Source organism: Engystomops pustulosus, chromosome 7 (assembly GCF_040894005.1).
Source record: "Engystomops pustulosus chromosome 7, aEngPut4.maternal, whole genome shotgun sequence".
Lineage (NCBI taxonomy): Eukaryota > Metazoa > Chordata > Amphibia > Anura > Leptodactylidae > Engystomops > Engystomops pustulosus.
Window position 1 is genome coordinate 39884027 of NC_092417.1, and position 22276 is coordinate 39906302.

General features: G+C 42.8%; 1 protein-coding gene across 10 annotated transcripts in view; it reads left to right on the forward strand.

Annotated features, from left to right (window-relative positions):
• Positions 1-22276, forward strand: part of MIPOL1 (mirror-image polydactyly 1) — a 276231-nt gene that overhangs the window by 132910 nt on the left and 121045 nt on the right. For all 10 annotated transcript variants that reach the window (XM_072115538.1, XM_072115539.1, XM_072115537.1 and 7 more), the window contains 2 exons: positions 493-526; positions 2944-3114. In XM_072115538.1, the coding sequence (XP_071971639.1) occupies positions 493-526; positions 2944-3114 (205 nt within the window). The remainder of the gene's footprint in view (positions 1-492; positions 527-2943; positions 3115-22276) is intronic.

Consider the following 22276-nt stretch of genomic DNA (forward strand, 5'->3'; position numbering starts at 1 on the left):
GGACAGAAGGGAGTGGGTAATATTTCTGGGGATCAGCGCAGCGCTTTATATAGATCATCCCCCACCCCATTCTTCTGTACGGCAGGAATCAAGAAACGTAAGGAAGTGAAAACCCTAATTAAGAGAGAAACGATCAATAAAAACATGTGAAGAGCCTGCTTTACTAAACCGCCTCGGCACATATGAAGAACTGATCCCTGTAGCCATATATTGCGGTAAACATTAATAAGTTAACAGGCTGCAGCCGAGGAGAGATGAGCTCGGCATTATTGAAAGATACAGCGGAACAGCTGGCGCCGTAATGCGCCGGGAGTGGAGGGCGTCCCCTGAAGACACTCGCAGCGAAATTACTTCAACTCCCAAAGATTTGGAAAGAGAATTCATTTTGCTTCGGAATTGAGGAGCAAGTCTTTGGCCACTTAGCGCTTTTCTCTCTCTTCTCGTCTTTTTCCCTCTTCACGACTTCTCATTGTCTGTTTCTCTCTTGTCTAGGATGGAGGATATTAACCCTAAAGAAAGTGACATGGTAAGCGCTCTACCAGGGAGACTTCCCGCTACTTCTTCTATTCTCTTCCTGGATTAGGCCCCTGTTTAAATAAGTTTGACATGAATGTCACCATCCCAGGAACCCCCAGACTACTTGCTCTACATTTACAGTATTAACCGGGGATTATACCTTTCCAGGCAGATACAGTTTTCAGTTTGGATGTTATTTTTGGTAAAATTACCATTTATCCCTGTTAAATAATAAATATTATTGTTTGTATACAATTTTCCAATATGCTTTCTTTATTAATTCCTTGTGATTTTCTAGATCTCTGCTTGCTGTCTATTGGAAGCTTCATTGTTTACTTCCTGTGGGAAAAGACTGATAGCTGATCAGGTTATGTCACACAGGTGCACAGCTTGTTGCATCTCGGGTCATGTGTTATCACACAGGTGCATGGCTCAATAGATCCATGGTCGTGTGATATCACACAGGCGCACGGCTCGTTATATCCCTGGTCATGTGATGTCACACAGGTCACACAGGTGCACGGCTCGTTATATCCCTAGTCATGTGATGTCACACAGGTGCACTGCTCGTTATATCCCTAGTCATGTGATTTCACACAGGTGCACCGCTATTTATATCTCTGGTCATGAGATGTCACACAGGTACATGGCTTGTTATATCTCTGGTCATGTGATGTCACACAGGTGCACGGCTTGTTATATCCCTGGTCATGAGATGTCACACAGGTGCACGGCTAGTTATATCCCTGGTCATGAGATGTCACACAGGTGCACGGCTAGTTATATCTCTGGTCATGTGATGTAAAACAGGTGCACTGTTCAATAGATCCCTGGTCATGTGACAGGTGGGACATCATATGACCAAGGATATAAAGAGCTGTGCACCTGTGTGACATCACATGACCAGGTCAAAAGAAGAAAAATAAGGAGCAGCACTGCGTTGGGGAGAGAAAAACTCGTGTGCAGGTCTTCACAGCAGGGTCCACTAAGTGCCCTCGTAACCAGGAAAGAAAATACTGAAGCAGCACTCCGTAAATGTGAGTTTATTCCACCTTCATGATGCGACGTTTCGTCTATTCAATCAAGACATTCTCAAGCATCAGAATGCTTGAGAATGTCTTGATTGAATAGACGAAACGTCGCATCATGAAGGTGGAATAAACTCACATTTACGGAGTGCTGCTTCAGTATTTTCTTTCCTGATCACATGACCAGGGATATTTACAGCTGTGCATCTGTGTGACATCACATGACCAGGGATATAAAGAGCAGTGCACCTGTGTGACATCACATGACCAGGCTTATAAGGAGCCATGCACCTGTGTGACATCATATGACCAGGCATATTACAGGCCATGCACAGGTGTGACAACACATGGCCAGGGATATAAAGAGCTGTGCATCTGTGTGACATCACTTGACCAGGGATATAAAGAGCTGTGCATCTGTGTGACATCACATGACCAGGGATATAAAGAGCTTTGCACCTGTGTGACATCACATGACCAGGGTCAAATTTAGATCCTTAGGCTGGTGCCACAAGCGATCATTCCCGATCGCAGGTGTTTCCATAGAAACGCTGATGCGATCGGGCTCCGGCCCGCCCCAGTGGGTGCGGCTTTGTCTGCGTTTGCAAACGCAGACAAAACGGCACGTGTGGCACCAGCCTCAGGAAGCGAACAATGAAGATAGAATGACAGCAAGTAAAGATCTAGAAAACTGCGAGGAATTGATACAGAAAGTATATTGAAAATTTGCATAACACAGTTGTTACTTATCTTATATATTGCAAAATGTATGTAATCTATTCTAGCTTGGCCATTTACATTAACATCACTTAGGCATACCAGGCAAGTTTCTAGATGCCTCCTGACATTGCTCCTATCAGGTGGATTGCAGCCTATAGTTCAGTTATCTAAGGTGGCTGGCAGCTGCTCATTCCCCAGTCCCCATTGAGAACACATGCATGCTTGACAATGTTGAGCATGCATAGATGTAGGAAGGTGGAAGGGAGTAGCTGTCATGTGAATGGCAGTTACCTTATAGGGTCTGAATATGGAGGTTTATATTATAAAAGTGCCCATAAGCTTAGTTTTTTGTTGATATGGTAATATGTATGGCCAGCTTTAATCTTATTGACTGATGCAATTGTAGACAGTCCAGGTAATCCTCTGTTAGCAGAAAAGATCAGTAGCCGGCCCCTAGGTTGTTTAGCCCACAGAGAATTAAGACCTCATACAATTGTAACAAACTCTCAGCTTTGGGAATAATATCAGGTTTTTCACCCTTTAGATAAAGAATGTTGCTATTCACTGACTTCCAGCTGAGATCTTGAAAATCCTGCTAGTTTTTTTCCTTCTTATTATATGTAGATAGATGGATGGATGGATGGATGGACTGTATATTTACTGATCTTGATGTTTGCAGACTCTACAAGAACTTCTTGATAAACTGGAAGAAGCAGAAGATGGAGCAGACATTGTACACAACGTGGATCTTATTTTAGAGCATATTAGGAAGAGCCAGGAAAGAAGAGAGCAAATCACTGCTGAGGAAATGGGGGCAGTCATCATAGAGCGGGACACGGCTCGGGCTCAGGTAAGAGGTCACTCCCGATGGGGCAGATTTCCAAATACAGTCTAATAGACAGCACAGACTTGGACTAGACAGTCTTATAATGTCTATCACAGTGTTTGATGCTGATGTTCAGACTAGTTTCAGTTGGCTGAAGTTCTGCCAAAAAATGACCAAATTTTTGGTGAATTTTTTGATGGATTGCAGAACACATCACTAGGTCCACTAGAATAATAATACCACATATTTATAATCCAGCATTGGGCACAGACTGTCTGACCAATTTTAAAACATTCTTATTTTTAGGCTTCTTGCACACGACCAGGTGTGACACGTTCAGCTGGAGAGGTGGAGGGATAAGTGCTGATCACCCCTCCCCTCTCCATAGTGAGCTACGCAGCCCAGCTGCACTTAAGGGTAAAGATAGAGCACTCTTTTTCCCAGCTCACCGTACCGTGGCTGGGCGCCATAGGTGTCTATGGGGACATATAATTTGTGTCCGGAAATACGTCCCCACAACGTTCGTGTGCAAGGGGTCTTAGAAGGTATTAGTAAATCTTCCTGATTGTGTATTGTACTATCCAATATAATGTGTACATGGTAATGCTAACTTCATAGCACATTTTTGTTTCCCCATTGTAAGGATGCATCAAGCTGATTCCACACATGTCCTAACAATAGAAAGAAAAGACATATCCCTACTTGCACAAACTTTTTAAACGTTACAGCCGGCGCAGGCAGGTACGCGCTCGGCGCTTACCGTGCACGCGGCTCTCATTCACTTCCTATGTAGCCGCGTGCACGGTAAGCGCCGAGCGCGTACCTGCCTGCGCCGGCTATAACGTTTAAAAAGTGTTTTAAACCGCGATACCGCGGTTTAAAACACTAACTAAAATAAGCTCCGGCACCAGCTCAGCCTGAGCTGGTGCCCGGTATTTCCATCGGAAACCTGCCACTACAAGTGGTAGGTTTCCTTTAAAATGTTTTTCCGTAAGAGCCATACCATATGCACATGCCCTACAGTACATAGGTAGTCCCTGTGTCACGGGTGCCCCTGCGATCTAGGTCTAGGTCTCCGTGGCGGCACCCTTCCAACTCACTCACTTCTCCACATTCCTGCTCCCGGGCCGGCACTTGCAGATTTAAAGAGCCACCGCTGATTGGTGCTGCCCACTTCCCGGGTTCCTATAAAGACCAGTGGCTCCCAGCACGAGACTGCCTAGTGATCCTGTACCACAACTTTAGCTGCCTCCGTGGACAACTCGCGCCTATGGAACGACTTGGTGGTACCACCCTGCACCAAGATCATCCTGCTTTGCGGCGGGCTCTGGTGAATACCGGGTGCCACTTAGATTCTGGTCCCAGGTGTCTGCTTACATCATCATCAGCGGTGGTCCAGGGGGTTCACTACACCAAATCCTGACACCCACCACATGCCTCCCAGTAGATAGGTAGTCCCAGCTCATCCCACCCAGTAGATAGGTATAGATAGGTAGCCCCAGCACATACCCCCAGTAGATAGGAAGCTACAGCGCATACTGCCAGTAAATAGGTAGCCACAGCACATCCCCCAAGTAAATAGGTAGCACAGCACATGCTTTCCAGGAGATAGGTAGTCACAGCACATACTCCCAGTAGATAGGTAGTCACAGCACATATTCCCAGTAGATAGGTAGCCCCAGCATATACCCCCAGTAAATGATTAGCTACAGCACATACTCCCAGTAGATTGGTAGCCCCAGCACATACCCCCAGTAGATAGGTAGCCACAGCACATGCCCCCCAGTAGATAGGTAGTCACAGCAAATAAAAAAAAGAATATTCACTTACCAGCGCTCCCTGCAGCCAGCTCCTCAACACTGGTGTCGATGGCGCCAAGATCGTACAAAGGACGTAGGCGGCGGTAACATCGCTGCCTCTGTCCAGTGATCAGTCTATGAGACACACAGCAGCCATCACTATTTATTAAAGATCTGTCTGAGAGCCAGATGCAGTCAACAGAAGAGCCATATCTGGCTCCCGAGCCGTAGGTTCCCTACCCCTGCCCTAGACCATCACCACATGTGTGATTTGGTGAAAGGTCCTCTATAAGGCTCCATTCACACCTGTGTTCAGATGGTTTCATTATCCTTTCCTGTATGATATAGTGGGGAAAAAAAATTGAGCAGGCATTTTTTTCCACTGCAATAAGATAACCTTGTGTAGATTGATGTCAATGGGAACATAAGGCTAATGCTCACTTAAGGCTAAGACTAAAGTCTTTTCATCCACCTTTTGTTCTTAGTTTCCGTTACACTTTGCTAAAACGGAGAGTATGAACTCAAGTGTGAACTGAGTCTAACTGATACCTGTGCATCACGAGGGGCTGTCAGGAGGAATAACATTTGTAAGGCTAAATTCACACTAATGTGTGCCCGCCGAACTGTAGCACGGTGGGCACACGTTGGCGCCGGGGAGAGGAGGGAATCAGCGCCCCTCTCCATAGAGAAACATGGTGCGGCACCGCTCTCGTACAGTGCCGTGCACTCATTGCTGTCTATGGGGGATGTATATACGCCGCATATACCTCCCCCATACGGTCGTGTGAATGTAGCCTAAGGCTGGCGGCTATTGAAGGGAAATGGCCAGTTTAAGTCACTAGACTAGGGGGAGATTTATCTGAAGTGTTTGAGAGCAAAATTGTTCTAGTTGCCCATGGCAACCAATTAGAGCTTAGTTTTTATTTTCCTACAGCTTTTAATAAAATGAAAGCTGAGCTCTGATTGGTTTCCATGGGCAACTAGAACAGTTTTACCTCAGATTCTTCTGATAAATCCCCCCCAGCATATCTATATACTACGTTCTATTGAAGTTTTATTTCTACATTTCCCATTTTTTGTCAGGATTATTCTCAACAATAAATCTATAGATCTCTAAACATGGCTTTATTTTTAGTAGCTGTTTTCACCTAAAATTCCCCCTAATTAATGGGGGAAAAATGAGCTTCTAAAAAGTTCAAGGTCTCCCTTTTATGTTTTGTATACAACTTGTTTGGCAGTCCCAGGGTTAAAGCGTCATCCCCCTCCCTAAATCCCCGAAATGTCTCAGACTCCCGCATTCAGATTGACATCCCTCTTCCACTGCTCACAGGGCCCCGTTACTCGGCGGCGCTGCAAAATAGGGTCACAGATGCTCTCGCAGGTACAAAGCCACCTTAGAATTTGTAGTCAGAGGTTGCCAGCTCACAGCTAACTGATTTCCCTTTCTAAGGCAATATAAACATTCACTTGTCTTCCTGTAGGCCCTGCCAAATTCCATAATTCCAGTAGCAAGGCAGCTTAAATGAGGCTGAATGTCGTCAAAAGGAGGCCGAATTACTGAAGCAGTCTGTAGCAAGTCGTTAAAGGAGCGATTCCACCCAGCAGAGCAGAAAATAAGCTTCTGTAAATAATCTAATTGGCTTCCCTAAATAAATCCACCACGCCAATGAGACACATTTCACTGCCTCCTCGTACACTGCGCCTCTACCTCGCTGTCACTTTAGATTTCGCTCTCCACTTTAAGCGTCAGATCAAATCACTTATCAGTTCTGTCAAGCAGCGCAACCTCAAACCCAGCGCCAAACACTAAACCCGTACACATTTCTTCTTATCGTCATCCTAATCTCCTTCTGTAGGGAGATAAAATGGCAAAATTGAACCAATTTCCAAGGACTCGTGCTCCATGAACGACCACTTACCTTAAGGAGTAAGCTGCTATCATAGAGTTCACCACTAGGGAGCAAGTGCTTTATTTCCCTGCAGTGCCTCCACTGGTAATCTGAGGTACTGCACAAATAAATGGGTAAGTTGTGTATTATACAGAGCAGCTGGGATACCATCTTTTTTGGTCCTTTCTGCGTCGACCTATTAGCTGGATGACTTAAAATATTTGACAAAGCCTTTGAAAAAGAAATACTTATTATTTACTATTAGCTGGATGACATACAATATTTGACAAAGCCTTTGAAAAAGAAATACTTATTATTATTTATTTTTTTTTATCTGAAAAGTTATAAATAATTTTTCTTCCTAGAGTCTATTCTTTATGGGATGAGACACAATGTTATATAGTCTCTCCGTGTTTCTGAATGCTATATAATTGGAAAGATTACAATTTTATTTTCTAAATATTATTATGGAGTATTATTGATTTATGACATGGAGGTGGCGATCCTATGTGGACCCTCACTGATCCTGAGAATAAGGGGACCAGAGGGCTAGTTTGTTCTCCCTGCTCAAGGGTTCCATCATCTGGCTGGGAGCATCACTGTATAAGAAGAACAATGGGGGAAGTAAATGGGAGCTGCAGTTGTAGTTACATTTTCTGGCCACTATATAGCCAAATGCTTCTGGCTTCAAGCTCTATTTATACTTGGCCAAATAGATGATGGATTAAGGACCTGGTGTCAGCCCCCCACGGACACCTATTTACTGCCTGTTCTAGGACCACTTATGAACAATTTCTGGACAATTCCTTTAAGGATCTGAACCACCAAATCAAATTATTTTTCCTCTTTATTGGTGGATCCCAGAGGCCAACGGCTATCCCCCCCAACTAATAAAATATTGGCTTATTTAGTATACTATCACATAACAAGATGGAATTCCCCTTTAAAAGCAAAGTGTTACCAGAACTATTATGATGTGATATTATTTTGTGAACTATTTATTAATATTTTATATATACGGTGTGTGTGTGTGTATATATATATATATATATATATATATATATATATATATATATATATATATATATATATATCTTAGTTAACGATATATATGTGTGTGTGTGTGTGTGTATACTGACATATATATCTTAGTTAAAGATGTGTGTGTGTATATATATATATATATATATATATACTGTATGTGTGTGTGTGTGTGTGTGTATACTGACTTATATATCTTAGTTAAAGATGTGTGTGTGTGTGTATATATATATATATATATATATATATATATACTGTATGTGTGTGTGTGTGTGTATAACATTTTTTGGAATTTTTAAAATGTAAATATTGGGTAGCATATTCTGTGCATTTGCCTGTAGGTGGAGCCTAATACTCCATCCAATCATGCCTAAGGCTTCCTCCTTACATAGTTGGTGCAGAGGATAGACTCCTGGGCATGGGTATATAATTCCTTGCCCCCTGTGTACAGGTTTATAGAGAAGACGTGTAGGTCTTGCCCGTCTAGTGGCACTTGTGCCTGTACAGTACATCTATGTATAAAGAGTCAGGCTGTGCAGAGTTATAACGTGCTATACAAGGCATTCACAGGTAGACCGCCTTATGCCGGCTGAGTTTGAATTAATTTGTCGTTTCAGGGTGCTAAACCTTGAACCTATAAAGTGGCACATTGAAATCCTGTTAATCCTGCAGCCCAGGCCATGGGCCGTCAGTGCGGTGTGTGTGAGCACCACTACAGAGCCGCACTGTGCTCCGAGCTGCTTCTTAGATATCAGCCTTATGCAGGAAAAGCCAGCATCGCCTATTTTCACAGCGCCATAAATAACAGTCTAAAAATAAACCCGACTTTGTATGGCCACATGGCCCGTGGATTAACTCTTTCAGTGGCTGCATTCAGTCGCTGGGGTTGCACTATGCACCATAGAGGGCGACTCCAAATAATCTATTCTTACCAGCAGCATTTCCTGAATACTTTTATGACCTCTTTTACCCATACTTTATGAGCTGATGCCCTGTTCTGGCATAGTATCTCTTTTTGGGTCTCATGAATGTATGTAGTGGTGAAGGGGGGTGTTCCTAAATTCAGAAGCTGACAGTAAGTTGGTTGTAGGAGCTTAGGGATGTACAATGCTTTCAGAGTTTTACGTTAAAGGACATCTACCACCAGGATGAAAGACTGTATGCAAATGAAGCTGAGGGACTTCTATGGAGCCTGGAGCCCCTCAACCTCATTTGCATACAGTCCTTAATTCTGGTGGTAGATGACCTTTAAAGGGAAAGGGTTCTACTACATACTAGACTGAAGCTTTATTCACTGGAGAGAGATTTAGTGTTTGCTGGGTGGAATCTTTCACTACAACCAAGGGTTCTCCTATCCAGTTGGCCAAACTTTATTACTTAGTCCCGTAGAATTGACCGGGAATGTCTCAGCCATGTGCATTTCTGGGTAACTAGTGACCCCTGTTCTCGTGATAGGTGAGGGTCACATTGATTGTATCTCCACTGATTAGACACTTATAACTGCTTTGCTGTTCAAAATGAAGATTTCCGGCAACTAAAATGGATAATTGGTCAAGTGATTTTGAACAGTTTTTGCAAATTTCTTTTGTACTTGGCTGTTCCATTCCACCAACCTACAGCTAAGTTTTTCACAGCCCCTTTTGTTGTGGAATACAGTTCTAGTGGATGCACATCGATCCAGACTCTCTACATCCAATGATAATCTAAGGGCGAATTCACACGTCTGTTGGGGCACGTATGTACAGCCGCCGTATATATACGTCGTATATACGCCCCCCCCTAGGCCGGCAATGGGAGCACTGAGCGGTACAGTGCAGCACATGTGCGCCGTGTATTTCTATGGAGAGGGTCGGGGGCAAGCAGTGCTCACCCCTCCTCATCTCCCGTGCGCCGACGTGTGCCTGCCGTGCTACATTACGTCGGGCCCATGTTCGTGTAAATTCGCCATAAATCCACTCAGAAATAAGCAGTGAATCTACATGTAATGAATGTGGATTTTCCCCAAATGTTTTCGGGCAGATTAGGATTTATCCTCTTCTATTGAGAAAAGAGATATCTGTGGTAATTCAGCAGCAGGTATTGACACATAAACTTTAGGAGAGAAAAAAATCTATAAAGGAAATCTACCATCAAAATCCATCATGATAGACCCCCAGGACACTTACTCATAGATCCAGGCACCGTGACTGTGGTAATCTTCTTATATTTGTTAACCTTGGCCTCCTTCCTTCTAAAATCAACTTTTAAAATTATGTTAATATGTCAGAAGGGCTCTGGGGGTCCTTACCAGAGCCCCTTGTGCTGTAGCTTCACAGGCTGTTACACTGTGCAAAGAGCATTGCTCCCCTCCCACTGTATGATATTACAGAAGGCAGAAAGAGCAGGGAGAGGGTGAGATGTGCTCCTGCAAATTGTAACAGTCCGTGATGCTACAGCACGGAGGGGCTCTGGTATCACCTTCCACAGAATAATTTGAAAACAATTCCTTTACGCACTGGGGCACATTTATCAAAAACAGTGCACTGGGTGAAGTTTGCCTGTGTAGTGTGCAGATATTCATGAATTGTGGCGCACGTTCTGCATGAATCTAGCTCTCTCTTCACTGCCCAGACAGACATTCAGTACGTTGGTAACAGATGGCGCTCATTATAACACCTGCTATAGATGTCCGTAGCTGCGGGAGGACTCTGTGTTGGTGGGAGGGGAGGGGGGCTAATACAGATCAGCACGCAGTATGGGGAAACTTCTGAACTCTGGAGGTAAATAAAGTTGGGACACCCTGCTGTCTATTAGCCTCTGGTATTTTACTTGTGATCCTTCTGATAAGGTCTCAGAGCCATAAGGATGGCTACGAAGGATCAGGTCAAGGACTTTAGCTGGCCAAAGATGAGATGGAAGTGGCCACCAGCAGACATCCTAAGAGTGATAACCATCATATATCTAGTCTAGACACCTACACACTATTTATATATGTCATTATAAAATTAGACCTTTTGTCATCAGGGAGGACATTCTGCAGATAGCAATAAGTTTTCTTTGATTCAGATTGTAGAAAAGCCAAAAAGCCATCTATGCCACCACATACCCAGTATTATTCGTAGCAAAGCCTTACTGCAGTTCTTCAACCAAAGGAAACTAGATGGGGCAATTTGCAGTATTGAGCATTGTACTGTATAGCACTTTTATTTGATTAATATATGGTGGTATAATATAACAATATGTGGTACTGTTACTATAACTTGTTATGTGTATGTTACTGTACAGGTTCTGTAAATGTTATATCTATGATTTGCAAGCTGCTAATAATATATGTTCTAGTGTAGTGTGACATGCTGGACAGTAGCTACTACTGTAGAATGGGTTTATATAACAGTTCTTTTTTTGTAAATTTCTTTTTGTCGCCTTTTTTTCCATTTTAAAATTAAAGTTTGTTTTTTCAAGGAACTTTAATAAAAATCTAAAAATATCCCAGCTTCATCCATTTGTTCCTTTTTACAATTAACACAGCAGTAACGTCATGTGACCAGGGTGACATAATCACAGGTCCTTTAGCCTTTTAACATTAGCAAACTATAGATCCCTAGATGCCAGGCAAGTTTATAACTCTGATTTTATGGGGATGTGAGGGAAACAATTTTTAGCTAAAAGGAAGGGGGTCAGATTAGGGCTCTATAAAAACCTTTCTTTTTCATGCACACACACGTTGTTTTTTTTTAACGCGCGTTTAAATCCCTTGCAAGTCACGTGCGTGAAAAACACACCATGCAAGTCTATGGAGTTGCATCAAAAATGCATTGCAAGTGCAATGCGTTTTTCACTGATCAATTGCCATAGAAAAGATAGACCACAGTCCCGAGTCTTTTTCACGCACGTTATCTGCATGTGAAAAATGCATTCAAAACACATTGAAATTGCAAAAAAAAAGCGTGTGAAAAAACTGAGACACTGAACAAACTCTGACTGAAAACTGATTGAACTCTGATGCATAATGTCAATTTTTCACTGACCAAACCCTGATCGCTCCCTGATCAGACTCTGACGTGATCTGCAACGCAAGTGTGAAAGAGGCCGAAGTCTACCATGGCCTGGCAGCAATGTATATGCAACAGTATATGGCAGTGGTGGCGAACCTATGGCACTCGGAGACCTCTCTGTGGGCACACGGGCTGTCTCCCAGGCACAGAGTTTGCCAGACATGGCATCTTCCCGCAGTCTCAGGCAGTCCAAGTAGTTCCCTGCTATTTTAAAGTGACCCATCCTATGCTGCTTGGTCCTGTCCGAAGAGTGAAAAGGTATGGACAGGGTCAGATTGGAGCTCAAAGATTCTGGTAGCAATAAGTTTGTTGCTGCCTAAATTGCCGTGTTGGCACTTTGGGTTAAGCTAGTGTGTTTTGGGTCTCATTTTGGGCACTCGCTCTCTAAAAGGTTCTCCATCACTGGTATATGGCATCTCAAACATTTTGGAGCATTGTAAATATCGAGTTTGGCCATTACTTTTTTGTTTCATTGCAATTGTGTTAAATGATATGTCCCAGGTTTTTAACCAAATATGCCTCTACATTTATCATGCAGAATTTGGAAAGTTGGAGATAATGGAATTTACAAAAAAAAAATCTTACTCTAGTTTTTGAGTAACATAATAATGTAGCGGAGTGTGTGGACCTGGCCGTAGCCTGTGCTAATTCTGCTGTATAATCCTATGTCAGCAGCACTTCCATCTCTCCGGTGATAGGCTCCGAGCTCCCAGTGCTCAGCCGAGATCTGTCACAGCAAAAGACTATACAAATATGCAAACGAAAGCATGTCAGTGTATCAACAAATACAGAGGTATAAACTCAAATATTTGATGCTCCTTCTAAGCACATATTTTCAGATGAATAAAAAAACAAATTACTACAGGACGGATAAATATTGACACTCGTCCTTCGAAAGGGGAAAAAAACTCAATCCAGGTTTCCTTGTGCCAAAGTGAGTGTATGTTTGTATTCAGTGCCATGATATAGCGGAATCCCGTGCAGATCACACATCACAGGCGCTGGCACCCGGGCCAAGGGATTTCCATCTTATAGAGCCATTATGCTGTCATTTCCTGCAGCTGCTCAGGTGTGGAGGCCACTGCCACGTGGACATGTTTCACCTCCGAAAAATACTATGGAAAGGATGTGACGTGCGCTGTGCTTCTCCAGATACTGTCACTGCTAAATAGAGCAAAGGAATCTACAGGAAAGGACATCTACTTAGAGAAAATCTTCCATCAACATCCATCATGATAAACCAGGGACACTTACTCATAGATCCAGGCCCTGTGGCTGGGTAATCTGCTTATATTTGTTATCCATGGCCTCCTACCTTCTAAAATCAACCATTAAAATTATACTATTGAGTCTGAAGAGTTTTGGGGGTGTCACCAGAGTCCCTCAGTGCTGCAGAGTCACAGGCTGTTACAAGGAGCAGAACATGGCTCTCCCAACCCCTGCTCTCTCCTTTCTCCCTCTTGTTGTGTATTCTAGCAGTATCAGAAAGTGCAGAGGGAAAGGAGACTTTTCTGCTCACTGTAACAGCCTACGAAGCTACAGTACCGAGGGGCTCTGGTAACACCCTCCAGAGCTCCTCAGGCTCATTAGAATTATTATAAAGGTTGATTTTTAGAAGGAAGGAGGCAATGGATAACAAATATAAGATTACCACAGTCACTGTGTCTGGATCTATGAGTAAGTGTCCCTGGTTATCAGAAAGTGCAGAGGGAAGTGGGACCTTTCTGCTCATTGTAACAGCCTGTGAAGCTACAGTACTGAGGGGCTCTGGTAATACCCTCCGGAGCTCCTCAAGCTCATTAGAATTATTATAAAGGTTGATTTTAGAAGGCAGGAGGCCATGGATAACAAATATAAAAAGATTACCACAGTCACAGTGCCTGGATCTATGAGTAAGTGTCTATGGTTCTTCCATGCTTGATTTTGATGGTAGATTTTCTTTAAATGGAGTCTACTAGAACATGAACAAACTGCTTACTAGGGTCAGGGCTTCAAATGCACCCAATTATTGTTTCCAAAATTTCTTTCTATGAGTCAAGGCAAGTGCTCTGACAGGTGAGGCCACACCCATGGTGCACCAAAAGCTCCTTTTTAGAAATCTACAACCAGAATTACTGTAATTTAGTTATGGTGTGTGTCCAGTTACCTTTTAACCTTTTTCCGGTGGAGGGATTTGGGAGCCCCCCATGAGCATGGCACCATTGATAAGAACATTACTAGGTAGGGAGGCATAGCAGATACTGTTAGACTCCTTTCCAGTAAGGGTTGTAAAATGGCATATTAAAAATGAAAGACTGGTCACTACAGTACCAGGTAACTAAAACTATAATATTTCTGACCTCACATTTTACATTTCCTTTAATGTGATGTTAGTATGTATGTAATATATGTGTTAATGCTTCAAAGGAATCTGTTGACTATAAAAAGCTGCAGACAGGCATATCTTTGTGTTGCTACCGGTAGTTGCAGAACGACTGTAAAATATATTTCAGAATTGTAGCTGGACTTGGAAGACTCTGGTGCACTGTTATGTGAGATCTGTTCAATGTACTTCTGCACATCCTCTCCCCTCTGAGGCAAATGCTATAGTATGGGAACCTGAGCTGCTACAGCAGTGACTCAGGGGAGGGAGGGGAGGGGCTGTGCTGTGATTTTTGAATAGAGCACACACTAGTGCACCACCAGTGTGCTTGAAGTCCAGATACAATCCTGGAATATGAATACATTTTTCCTAGTAATGTTGTTACTAACTACACACACATGGATACGCAGACCTGCATTAGCTACTACAGCAGTAACTCAGTGCACCGTTGAGGGGCTGTGCTGTGATTTTTGAAGAGATCTCACACACCAATGCACCACCTCTGTCCTTGGTGTCCAGCTACAATCCTGGAACATGAATGCTTTCTTCCTAGTAATACTGCTACACCCACATGGATACACAGATCTGCAGGGCTACTTCATATCTGCAGGGCTACTTTTATGTTCTGTTACATCCCTGTGTGCATTATCACAATTGCATGATTCCTAACTTTGTGGAGTGGACACCACTATCTATATGCAACCTGAAAGGTTACATTACAATTTTTTATCTTCAATACTTTTTATATACGGGTGTTTTTGGTTAAGCCACTAGGGGCAGTATATAGTAAATGTGGAAGATAAATGGAAATATGTATGATAAAAACGCTAACTACTTACTGATGACTGCTGGGATGTACTATAAGTGTCTGTGATTTTACGCTGAAACTCTGTTTTATGGCAGCCTGTGGCTTAGGTCTATAGGTACATTGCGCACAGCTCCACGTGTAGAGGTTCGGGAGCACAGTCTGTGGAAGTGGGATGTGCGCAGCAGTACCAGTTACAGACACACCTCGATGTATGGCACTGCAGCTGGAGTAACAGGGACATGGCCATGTCCTTCTCTCTGCTGATTTTAGGTTCCCAGTGGTTAGATCTTAGTATTTAGACATCAATGGCCTGTCCTTTTAAGTCGTTACGGGGAATTATTCGCCATTTATTTGTGATGCTCATTTGGTTTCTGGAAACTGAGATGCCGCCCATGTGTGTACACTTCATAAGCCGTGCGCGCCATTGATTAATGGTAATGGGCACTTCAGATTGTGGCAGGTAGCTCACTACCGCAGCCTTGTTACTGCTATCAGTTGTGCTGATTGATGGGTTTCATGCTGTATGATAGCGGCACGCGCGGCTGTCACTGTGGACTTCTTGGCGGACATTTAATAACAACTAGTCAATGGGGAGTTAATAAAAGGGGTTGTCCAGGATTTTGAAAGTATAGATGATATCTTCCAGAAACCGCACCATATGTGTCCATAGGTTGTGTCTGGAATTGCAGCGGCTATACAATCAAAATCAGGCATGATGAATCAGGGACACTTATTCATAGATCCAGGCACCGTGACTGTGGTCATCTTCTTATATACTGCTCAAAAAATTTAAGGGAACACTCAAATGACTAAAATGAAATATTCTCATTGAATACTTTGTTCTGTACAAAGTTGAATGTGCTGTCAATGAAATCATAAAGAAATCATCAATGGATTTCGAGTTTATTAACCAATAGAGGCCAGGATTTGGAGTCACCCACAAAATTAAAGTGGAAAAACACACTACAGGCTTATCCAACTTTGATGTAATGTCCGTAAAACAAGACAGTATTGTTTGTGGCCTCCACGTGCCTGTATGACCTCCCTACAACGCCTATGCAACCCACACAAGTGGCTCAGGTAGTGCAGCTCCAGGATGGCACATCAATGCGAGCTGTGGCCAGTAGGTTTACTTTGTGTGTCAGCGTAGTGTCCAGAAGCTCGAATTGCTACCAGGAGACAGACCAGTACACGAGGAGAGGTGGAGGGCAACAACCCAGCAGCAGGAACGTTACCTCCACCTCTGTGCAAGGAGGAACAGGAGGAGCACTGCCAGAGCCCTTCAAAATGACCTCCAGCAGCCACAAATGTGCATGTGTCTGCACAAATAGTTAGAAACCGACTCCATGAGGATGGAATGAGCATGCAGAGGCGTTTTAGGGAGGTCATACAGGCACGTGGAGGTCGGACACCATGCTGAGCCTCATTTTTACTTGTTTAAAGGACATTAGATCAAAGTTGGTTCAGCCTGTAGTGTATTTTTCCAAATTAATTTTGTGGGTGACTCCAAATCCTGGCCTCCATTGGTTAATAAATTTAATTTCCATTGATGATTTTTTGTGAATTTGTTGTCAGCACATTCAACTTTGTACACTGAAAAGTATTCAATGAGAATATTTAATTCATTCATTGCTAGGATATGTCATTTAAGTGTTCCCTATATTGTTTTGAACAGTGTATTTGTTATTCATGGCCTCCTTCCTTCTAAATATCAATTTTCCAAATTAGTGCATGGTATGACGTGAATATACTGCAGCAATCTGTTCAATTGGGAGACCCAAAACAACCAATTTAGGTGGGTTGTATCAACTATCACAGGAAAAAAGCTGATCGCTGATGAGAAAGCAGGGAACCTCACCATCATGAGAACGGGGCCCCCAGCAATATAGAGAATGATGGTCCTGCTCTCACTAATAGGTGAGGAGGAAGGTTCGTGTATGTCCCACATGCGGGTCTAGTCTGACTCACGCACTCTGTGTTCTTGCAGGATTTACCAGACCGAACCCAGAATTCTAGATTCAGTCTAGTAAATCAAGCATGGAGCAAGTTTTGACGGACCAAAATGGCTATTGGGCAACAGTCTTGTCTGTAAAGGAGAAAATTCAGAAGGATTGAAGACAATCCAACTTTCTAACAAATGTTTTTTTGACAAATTTGACATAATAAGCAGAACTCCCCATCTATCTCCAGGACTGGGCCAACTCAACTATCACAGGTCCTTCGGAAATGAGAAATTCCCATTGAGTGATGAGAGTAGCATGGCCACCTCTTCATTCAATATTTGCCTGGATCAGGGATCAAGCAACCACCATAGAAAGCGGGTCAGGGGGACCAAGTGTAGAATCATTGGTACATTGTGATAAATCCAGAGTACAGTACAGAGTACATTACCTATTAGGTAGCTATGCTGGGACTATTTGGGGGGGATGTAGTCACACGTGGGTTATTGTGTATTTCATAGGTGGAACCTAAATGGTCGCCTGTCAGATGATCACATAGTAATAGACAATTTAGTAAGTGAAAATGCCACTGCTTTAGTGTATGCAGGTGCCACTATGAAGTTACAGTAGAGCGTAGCACGTGCCAACATTGGCAGCTGGTGACTACAGGTATTTTGTTTGCACCAAAAACCTGTGCCTCTACTCCAGTAAATGTGCCAGAAGTCTGCCTCGCTTAAAGGGAGTGTGCCTGACTTTCTCTCATTTCTTGTTAATAGCTCCCTAACCACATTAGATTTAACGTTAAGTAAAATAAACAGGGATTTAGAATTCGGGGCTACCCAGAAACCCCAAGTGAAAGCTTCATGTTTTCACTTATACACCACAGAAGAGTCGCTGCCAGCCGATTACTGTATAATGAGTCAACATTGAGCCCATAGGATGAAACCCACACAATCATAGGGTATATGTCTATGCAAATGCTACCCTAGCTTGGAAACCTACCCATGACCCCGGTGCTACAAGGCAGCAAGTGTATCCTCTGGGCCACTGCATAAAGAGACAAAGTCAGCAGATGAGGATAATTACATAAAGATGTCTTCTATGGAAACCACAATCCTTTGCAGCTAAAGAAAAGGGCTATTTTGAGGTTTGTTCACCTTAGACCTCCTGACCCTTTTATGTTTCCCAGTAAGTAGTGTACAGGGGGTTAATATACAGTAATATCACAAGTCACTTTTGTCTACCATTGTGTATAGAGAATAATATATTCTGGAACATTTGCATAACAATGTCATTGTGGGTAGTAAACTGTTTCAGAGTGCAACGGATTTGACATTATAGTTGTCCTCCTACATCCTGGTGTGCAGGATTTACCTTCTGATGGCTCCAGGCAGTAGCTGGCTCTTTCCCAGCTCTGTTATTTATGACAGTATCTTGCTCCAAAGAAGTGGATCTACCTTCTCACAATGTACCATCCTTGTGTAAGGCAGACTACGGTTGTGAAAACAATTCCATTCAATACTAAACTTAGCACAGTCGTCGCTAAAATTCTAATAATTATTTACAATCAAAGTTTGACGAGTCATCTACGTTGTGGTTTCCATTGAGGTCATTGGGAACTGGCATTATTAAGGAGGCGTTAAAGAGGACCTGTCACCCCGAAAAAGTAAGCAGCTCCTAGTGCTAAAACAGATGCAGCAGTGTTACAATGATAGCGTTATGGAAAACCTCCGATAACCCTAACTAAGACTGCTGCGCTGTACACAAATGCTCTCAAAGCGGTCCAGCGTATTCATGAGTGGGCGGCTCGAGGCGCTGCCTCTTCTCCGGACCGCCCGCCCGCTCCATAGGCCGGCGGTGATTGCTGCACATCCTGCGGCAGTCACCGCCCCCAATCCCGCCCCCTGATGCATATGTTGGACCGCTTTAGTGAGCAGCTCCTAGTGCCATTCTTCAGGGTGACGGGTCCTCTTTAAGTATTGGACAAAGATAACATGTCCGCTAAAAAGTGCCCATAGATATTAGAATAAAATCTAATGAACCTGCCAGACAAGCATCTAATGTGTGTGATTGTCTCTCAACATTAAGAACACTTATATTCTGAAGATTAAAATTAGAGAACAATAATCACTTGATTTTTTCAGAAATAATATCCATTGATCAATCTTTGAGTAATTTTCTGTAAGGGGCACACCATGCCACTCAAACAGTGTTTTACTATTTTGCTACAGTATTTCAACATAAAATCTTTATTTTGCAAAAATATGTAATGATCATAGTTGGACAACAGTAATGACAGATAAAGATTATAATTACATTTTCAGAAAGTTACAACAGTCACCAATAGTAGGAGGTGCAGTGGCCTTTGCTTTGGATGACTTCAGCACATTTGCGGTCACAGGTCATCACTAGTCTCAGGTGTGATATTGGTCCACTCTTCTTCCAGTCTCTTCCACAGTTCTATGACTACAGAGAACATTACCCAAACCATGACACTTCCTCCTCACTGACTTTTTTTACACACTTTGGGTTCAGTCTTTCCCCAGTTTGTCAATGAATATAATGTGTATAATGACACAAATAAATTAAACTTGCTTTCATCACTTCAATAAACTGTGGACCACAACATGCTCCTCAGCAAAGGCGAGTCTAGCCTTTTAAATCTTTCTGCTAACGAGAGGTTTGGTCACTGCAGAGTGGGTTTTAAGTCCAAATGCTCTTAAACGTTCAGTGCTGAACTGGAGAGCAATTCCTGCTACAGTATTGAAAAATTAGCCATGGAGATTCTCTGCGTTATCCTGTCCTCTCTTGCATTTTTCTTTCGGGAGAACCAGCCTTCTTGGGGGACTTTAATGATTTTGTAAAAGATCCAATATTCTAGAAATCACAGGCTTGGAAAGACCAACTTCTCTTGCTATTGCTGATAGTGTCAGCCGTTTAGTCTTCATCTGGACAACATGCTGCCTGAAGGTTTTAGTCACTTTGGAATAGCACACCATTTTTGTATATTTTGATCAGTGTTCTTTTACAATTAAATTATTCATATGTTTATTCTGTGTTTTAGAATATATACAGTTTATTAAATAACCTTACTCATGTTAGAATATACTAACATAGGGCTACACCATGACCTTGACATTTAGGAAATTGTGTGTTGGTCTCTGATTTAAATGTAATCATTTGGTTGGTGATCAGGTGACCGCTCCCTTAGTTGGATTTAGCCCAGAGCTTGTTGTAGATAACAGGTGGTAGTCAGTTGTCATTAACACATACGCAAATATTATTATTTATTGGGAAATCACAAGTGATAAAGCTTTTCCGTCCTTATTTCATAGAAAGGGAGAGACATTATTGGTATAAAGAATTCAGCGGAAGGAAATGGTTACTTATTCTAATGACTGATAAAAAAAAATCTTGGCACCGATTATCTCCAGGAAATCAAGGGTCAGACATAAAAATCTAACCGGTTTCCAGTAGAAGACCTTAGAAGAAAGCCGTTTTATCACCTGTAGACATGGACAATCCAAAAGAGGAGACGGCTGTCACTAGAGATGGTTATTCACCTATTGTGTTAGGTCATAGGTCATTTTGACCAAAGTGTTAAAGGTCATTGTGACCAAATTCTCTTTTTAAATCCACATGAGTGCTGCTTTGTCTCCTGGATCAATTTACATGTATTGGGAGTGTATTGGAAGCCTTGGAGAGTATGGGAGGAAGTGTGCACCATGCCATCATCCATGAAGGGGGAGGGCAATGTCTGATTACTATAGAGAATAGACTTTGTGTCACATCTAAAGGTTCTACAGTTAGTATCAGTCTCTCATAGTAGTTTTTCTCGATGCTTTTGGTACAATACTACAGCAATCACTCAGTATTAATAATTTTAATAATATTGTGTTTCACAGTCCTCCTGATAACAATAGCAGCTAGTGGAGACCAGTTGCTCTTACTCAGCCCTTGCTCCATGCCCCCCTCCCTCCTTGTAGACTTCTATATAAATAGACACTTGGGTGATCTATCTATCTTGCCACAAAAATGATAGGCAAAGTAAAGTCACTTTTGCAGGGTGGGATAGAGTAGTGGTGGCGCACCTATGGCACGGGTGCCAGAGGTGGCACACGGAGGCCTCCTCTGTGGGCACCTATCACCCAGCACATAGGTCACCGTTCAGGACTCAATACCTTCTCCTGCAGTCACAGGAAGCCCAGTACGTGCCATGTTCAGCGCTATTTTAAAGTGACTAGAAGTGCAGGAGGAGGTGTGGACAGTGCTAGATTATGATTGTAGACCCTACTGCGAACTTGTGATCCATCCTATTAAGGGACCGTAGAGGGAAACTACAATAATAATCAGAATTTCTCCTTCTTTCTACTGTATTGGTGTTCTCAAATACGTTACTTTGTTTCTTTATATTGGCATTTGGCACTTTGCAAAAAAAACGTAGCTTTTGCTTGTAGTTTCGGCACTCAGTCCCTAAAAGGTTCGCCATCACTGGGATAGAGCATGAAAAGAGCCAAGTAAGTAGAGCAAGAGTACATTTTCTCTTATAAGTTACAAATTAATACTTGTATTCACCTATATGCATAAGAGCTAAGAAACTCAAGACAATGGGGGTCATTTACTAAGGGCCCGATTCGCGTTTTCCCGACGTTTTACCTGAATATTTCCAATTTGCGCCAATTGTACCTGAATTGCCCCGTAATTTTGGCGCACGCGATCGGATTGTGGCGCATCGGCGCCAGCATGCACGCGACGGAAATCGGGGGGCGTGGCTGACCGAAAACCCGACGGATTCGGAAAAACCGCCGCATTTTAAAAAAGAAATGTGTCGCTTGGGACGCGATTACCTTCACTTGGTCCGGCCCGGTGTACTCCAGCGCGTTCAGATGCTTTTCAGCGCAGCAGCGCCACCTGGTGGACGTCGGAGGAACTGCCTTATTAAATCCCGGCCGGACCCGAATCCACCGCAGAGAATGCGCCGCTGGATCGCGAACGGACCGGGTATGTAAATCTGCCCCATTGATTTGGACTCAATTTCACCACCTTGGTATTTTTGAGTATTTTTAAAATCTTGTTAGAAAATAATGTCTCAATTCCTAGTACTTCCTCCTGTTGCCTAAAAAGGGAGAATTTTGATTTATCCTGTGGTTTATGCTTCTACTAAAAACTGACTATTTAAGGGATCTGCCCCTCTACCTCATGTTTGTTGTAATGTGTGAATAAGTGTGGGGGGCAAGATATTAGGTAATTTATCAATATACATCTATTCATAGTTCTGCTTTCGCTTTCTTGATATGTAGAGTAAAGCCCTTG